This window comes from Suricata suricatta, chromosome 2, assembly GCF_006229205.1.
Source record: "Suricata suricatta isolate VVHF042 chromosome 2, meerkat_22Aug2017_6uvM2_HiC, whole genome shotgun sequence".
Lineage (NCBI taxonomy): Eukaryota > Metazoa > Chordata > Mammalia > Carnivora > Herpestidae > Suricata > Suricata suricatta.
This window is the reverse complement of record NC_043701.1, coordinates 173,629,030-173,634,718: the sequence shown is the minus strand read 5'-3', so window position 1 is coordinate 173,634,718 and position 5,689 is coordinate 173,629,030. Positions and strand designations below refer to the sequence as shown.

The window sequence follows — 5,689 nt, the reverse complement described above, 5'->3', positions numbered from 1 at the left end:
TTCCCCCCATCCCTTTTCTGAAGGACTTAAGTTTTCCTAATCCTCTCCCTTCTCCACCCTCATCTCTCTTTAAAATGCCCAAGAATCCATCAGTCTGGCCCTTTTGTGGGTGAGGAGCCTGGGTTTCTTGAGCCTTGCTGGGGAAGGACCACACTCAAATTATAGATACTTTAAAAAAAAAAACTCACTTCAATTTCTCAAAACGACTACTCTGAGGGCATATTGATAAATCTTTATTGACAAAATATTGACATTGACATACTTCTTGGAAGTATATAGTGTGTTAGAATTCTAACAAATTAACACAAAACACAAAAATATTTACATTCTGGTATAGAAGACATTAAGGAAGCATTTGTCACTCTCTTTAGTAAAGTCTATGATCTTGGAATAGAAACTCAGTGCTTGAAAACTTGCCGCCATGTCCTTGGCCACACTTAACATCATCCCCGCTAACTACAGTCCTTCAGTTTTTGCAACAGATTAAAGTTTGGAATGGCCTTTACAGCGAATGGTTGAGTATGGCCAGTCTCTCCAACCACCAAAAGGAGTTTACCGCGTGGTTTTAAGCCTTCGGGATGTTAGGAAAGGGAATGTTCAAGAAATAGAATTAATTTAGGGTTTTTCTTTCCCAGCACAAGTCCTGACTCCTCTCATGGGCACCCTCCCCCGCCACCCCCAGCCCCCCATCCTGCTCCCCATTTCTCTGTAAGAGGACCACTATCGCTGAGCCTACTCCACAATCACTTTGACGTCAGAAGGTATAAAAAAGTGTTTACAGACTCCACATTCTTCGAAAAAAATCAAAATGAAAAGCACACAGAACCTGTCTTTAAAAGGAAAAGAAAATTACAATTCATTTTCTGTCTTTAGACACCATTCGCCCAACAACTGCTACATGCAATTCAAGTTTTTGAACAGGTGTGAGATGGGGCTGGATATGGAATTTCGATTGTTATTATTACTGATTATTTTTAAAGATTGGGTGGGGGGGAAACTTTGTGAAGTGCAAAATAAAAGTCCTGGGCCTGGTTGGGGTTTTCTTTTACCATCATTATTATCATTATTTAAAAAAAAAAAAAACAAATCAGGACTGTGATAAACGGAGTACCTGCCAATCATCTTCTCTCGCTGGTTTGGCGTTTGACTGACAGCTTCCCTTGTTCAGAGCGCCTTCGGCTTTGCCACTTTTGGATCCCTCTCTCTCTCTTTCTCTCTCTCTTTCTCTCTCTCACTCACTCAGCTGCCTCTTTAGACAAGGGTTGCATGTTGATCAAGAAGCCTCCATCCTCTGCCATCTCCGCGCAGCCTGGGATCAGGACCCTGCGCCCTCAATGCCCAAAGTCCTCGATGCGCGGTCGCTCTCTATGACTCCCTCTTCCTTTTTTCGGTGAATGTGTGTGTGAGGTTTGTTTTTGTTTTGTAGGGTTCTTTTTCTTCTACCCCTCCTCTCCCTGTCTCTGGTTTGCTCCGTGCTGTCCGTTTCTGTGGGGTTCGGCTTGTGTTTTTAATCGTCTGAGGTCACGTCTATTTCCTCGGGACTCGCCTGCTTGGTGGCGATTCTCCACCGGTTAATATGGTGCGTCCCTTTTTTCTTTTGCTGGGAATCTGAGCCTTCTTCCTCCAGCTTCTGTCTTTTGAACTTCGTCCTTCGGTTCTGAAACCATACTTTTACCTGCGGGGGGAGATTCAGATGGGGGCGCATTAGGTCCTCCACAGCACCTTCCCAGCTCTTCCCCTCGAGTGGGACTGCGGAAGTCCGGTCCCCCAGCTGCACTCCGAAGGGCGGGCCTCCCCCAGGCCTCCCTTCTGAGAGCCGAGCTCCTAGTGCCGGCGGATAGGAAGCCTGGCTCCCTACTCTTCCGAGCCCTGGCGGGGCGCTTCCCCCAGGCCAGGTGGCCCAAGGTGCACAGTGCCCCCACTCACAGGGCCCTGAATGGCACACCCACAACCTGCTGAGAGCAAAAGCCTTGCAAAGCATGGGAAACCCCCTACACCAATAATAAGGAAAAGTAAAAAATGACGGGTCCCTAACTCCCTCTACCTAGCTAGGCAGGGAAGACCTCTTTCCAGGCTGCGGCAGCTTTCTTGTGCAAGGCCCAAAGTGCTTTGTATTTTGTCTGTTTCCACAGCATTGCCTAAATATAGCGCCTCCTCAGCATTGCTCGGGGCCCCTGATAGGCAGTCAGGACTGACCTGAGCTTCTCTTCCTTGCCCAGGACTCTTGCAGGTGAGCAGAAGTAGGGGTGCATGGCAGGGAGTTAGTGCTGGAAGAGGCCAGCGGGGAGCATGGGATGCAGAGGCCTACAGACCAACCCGGCCACACCTTTCCAGCTAGGAAAAGAGGCTCAAAAGTGAAAGCTTCTCAAAGACCTTGGGATAAAGAGGAAGTACGAGAGAAACTGAGAAAGAGAAGAGAAGAGATGGAGCTCCCTCTCTTCCCTCCTCCTGACCAGCGCCAGGAGCCACCAGGCCCAGGTTCCCAGCCTTGGTCACATCACTACCCACCAGAGTGGGGCTGGCGGCCTCATCTCCCCAGAGCAGCTGGTAGAGGTCCTGGGTGCGTGGGGGAAGCACTGAGGCGGGACTGGGCAGCAATCCCCATTATTCCTTGGGGCTGGGGGGCTGGGCAGTGGGTCCCTATTCAGCCACCAGACCTGACAGTAACATTGTCCTAGCTTCCCAGCAGTGCAGTCCCAAGAGGTGGCCACCGCACCTCCCTTGCCCCAGGGCCTGTCCCATCCGGAAAGCAGCAGCCCGGGCCCCAGAGAGCCCACTCGACTCCCTCCTTTTAGAAGGCCGGCCCAGGTCCCGGCTTGCTCTCCCCAAGGCCCCAGTCCCCCAAAGTGCCCCAAGAAAAAAGCCGAGCTGGAACAAGGCTGAGTTTAATTTGCTTTGAGTTTGCTAATTGAGGGGGAGGACGGTTCATTTCTCCCGGCGCTCGCCCAAGGCGCGCGTCGGTGCGCTCGGGGCTTGACACGCACACAAAGAGCCCAGGCAGCGTGGGCAGCGAGGCGGACAAAGACCACCGCGGCCTCGGCTCTCCAGGAGAAATCAGCCGGGCCGCGCCTTGTGCCGGGCCCCGCACCAACCCGCGAGGCCCTCGTCGGTTTTGTCCAGGGGGACATTTTAAAACAAAAGCCTCGACCTCTTTGCACCTCCCAGAAAAAGTGTTACAACTTAATCTGCCCGAAAACGTTACTGTTTGCCGGGAACTTTGACCCCGCCCGGCTGCTCCCTGTACAGTAGCGCCTACTGTAGCCCTAAACCCCCTCTCCGACCCCAGCAGGCCAGAGCCAGGCCCGCCTCCGAGCCCTGTGGCTCCGCTAGGCTAGGTCCCCCGAGGCAGCCCTTCTCTGCAGCCCTCCAGCTCCCTTTCAATCGGACGCACCTAGGATGTCTAGCCTCCACCTTCTGCTTCTCTGATCCCCCTGGAGGGGAGTAACTGGAGCCATCGCGGTGAACTTGGGTCTGCAGTGGCACAGAACCCGCCCTTCGCCCACTCCCGAGACACTGCAGACTTCAGCCTAATGCGTGTGTGTCCTCTCCCTCACCCTTCTGCACTCTCTTCCTTCCTGGACCCAGCCGGGTCCCCAGATTCTAACCAAATGTCTCACCAAGAGTGCACAGGTGTCTTAGCCCGGAGCTGTAAGTCATACCCAGGCAGACAGAAGGAGCTATTCAGCCCGTCTCCCCAGAGATTGGGGTGGGTCGGCTCTCAGAGTCCTTGCTGGAGCCTAAGAAAGCTGGGCACCTCAAAACTTAAACATCCTGAACCAAACGTGGACCCCGCTCCCGGGTTCTTTGCCAAGGCCCTCTCCGAGCTCCGCACTTGTGTGCTGGCTGCGTGGGGGCCCGAGATGCGGGATGGGGTCGCCGGGCGCGGGCGCCTCGCTCACCTGAGTTTCCGTGAGGCTGAGGCTGTGCGCCAGCTGCTTCCTCTCGGCGCCCACCACGTAGTGGTTCTTCTCGAAGGCGTGTTCCAGCCTCAGAAGCTGGGACGGGGAAAAGGCGGTTCGGATCCGCTTCGGCTTTCGGGCTAGCGCGTTGTGCAAAAGGAAGCTCTCCGGGCTTGTGTCGTTCCCTGCCGGGGACAGAGCAGAAGTCCGGTTAGGGAGGACCGTCCTGGCCGGGGCCGCGCGCTTCTCCCGAGCCGGGCTGGCGGGGCACGGCGCTCATGGCCTTCACGTAGCCGGAGCGGCTCGACCGGTGGACACCCCGGGCCCTCCGTAGGCGAGCGGGGAGGATGCCGGCCCAGCCGCCCGGCCCGGAACCCCAGGGCTGTACCTGTGCGGCACCCACCCGGCAGCTGCCCCGGGGGGGCAAGTCCCCAGGCTCCTGGCCCCTGCGGGCTTCGCAGCCACCCTGGCGCCACGGGCCTCACCACCTCCGCGCCGGGAGTCGGGGACAGAGGAGGGGCAGCCCAAGACCCGGAGAAACTTTCTCTTCTTTCTAACCTGGGGGAATGTTAACCCCGCGGCGGAGAGGCGGTGGGCCGCGATCCAGAGTCTTCCCGGGGACTTCATTTTAAATTATTTAAGCCCCTTCCCCTCCGGGGAAGTGCAGAGGACCGGCCAGAAACCGAAATTTCGCCGGCGGGTGTTTCGGGTTTCCGCAGTCACTGCTTCCCAAGGGCCCGGCTGCCACCCTGCCCCGCTCCGGAGAACTAGCCCACGCGAGCGAAGGGATCGAAACCCAGGGGTTGCCGAGCTGCGCGCGCCCTGCGGGGCTGTCCGGGGTCCCAGAAAATCCCGGCTACTTCGGGCCTGGCGCGCCCGTAGCTGGCCGCGAATGAGGAAGGGAGCCCTAAACTTTGGGAGCAAAGCCACAGCAATTTCAGGTTCACTCGTGAGGGTGGGAAATCGATTCACTAAAAACCCCAACAAAGAAAAACCGACAGTTTAGGAGAGGATGAAGGCAAATCAGGTCCCGGCAAAGGTTGTTTTTGTTTGGTTTTGTTTTTAATTGGGGGTGGTGGTGGCAACCACCGGATCCTAGGCGCTGGCAGGAACGCAAAGGGTTAATGAGTGGACGAACCGGCGAGTATTGATCGCCTGTCGCGGGAGTTGAGTCTTTTCCTCCCGGCTCCGACCGCTCAACTAATTACTCGTCCCCTTTTCTGGAGTTTTAACTTTCCTCCTAACCCCGCCCAGAGGAAAAAACAAACAAACAAATTTAAAAAATAGCAAGAAAGGAAAACACCCAAACAGATCTTTTCGTCCAGCCCGTCTCCCGATCCGGTTCATTTCTTTTAAAAGAAAAACAAAATCACAAACAAAAACCAGACCGAACCTGCCTCCTCGCGGGGGACACTCAGCGCCCCTATGAGCAGGTCTTGGCGAGAGTGCCCGACCTACGGAGGTTCCTACCCGCGCGCGGGTTCCAGGACCCTCCCCAGGCCTCCAAAAAAGAAAAAAACAAAAAACAAAAAAACCTCTTGACTTTGCTCTGGGGGCGCGAGGGTCCCCTCCACGCCCGAAGAGGGTCGGACACTGAGAAGTCTCGGCTCGAGGCTTCAAGCGGCAAGGAGTCGGTGGCGAGCTGGGTCTGACGCAGTCGAAGGAGAACCTGGCGGCCCGGCCGTGGCCGTGCCCCTCGGAGCTAGGGCACAAGGGCATCGCGGGGGAGACGGCGAGCCTGGGCGCCCCGCGGGCCCCGCGGGCTCCGGGACTCCGAGGCGGCCGGCGCT

At 56.0% G+C, this 5,689-nt stretch overlaps 1 protein-coding gene across 1 annotated transcript; it reads right to left on the bottom strand.

Annotated features, from left to right (window-relative positions):
- Nucleotides 1-212: 212 nt before the first annotated feature.
- On the bottom strand, nt 213-5,618 carry EMX2 (empty spiracles homeobox 2). Its single transcript, XM_029920470.1, has 4 exons — nt 5,494-5,618; nt 4,288-4,457; nt 3,900-4,084; nt 213-1,675 (listed from the first exon to the last, which is right to left on the bottom strand). The coding sequence occupies exons 1-4, from the start codon at nt 5,616-5,618 to the stop codon at nt 1,508-1,510; spliced, it is 648 nt and encodes a 215-aa protein (XP_029776330.1). The 3' UTR covers nt 213-1,507.
- Between the last annotated feature and the right edge of the window lie 71 nt (nt 5,619-5,689).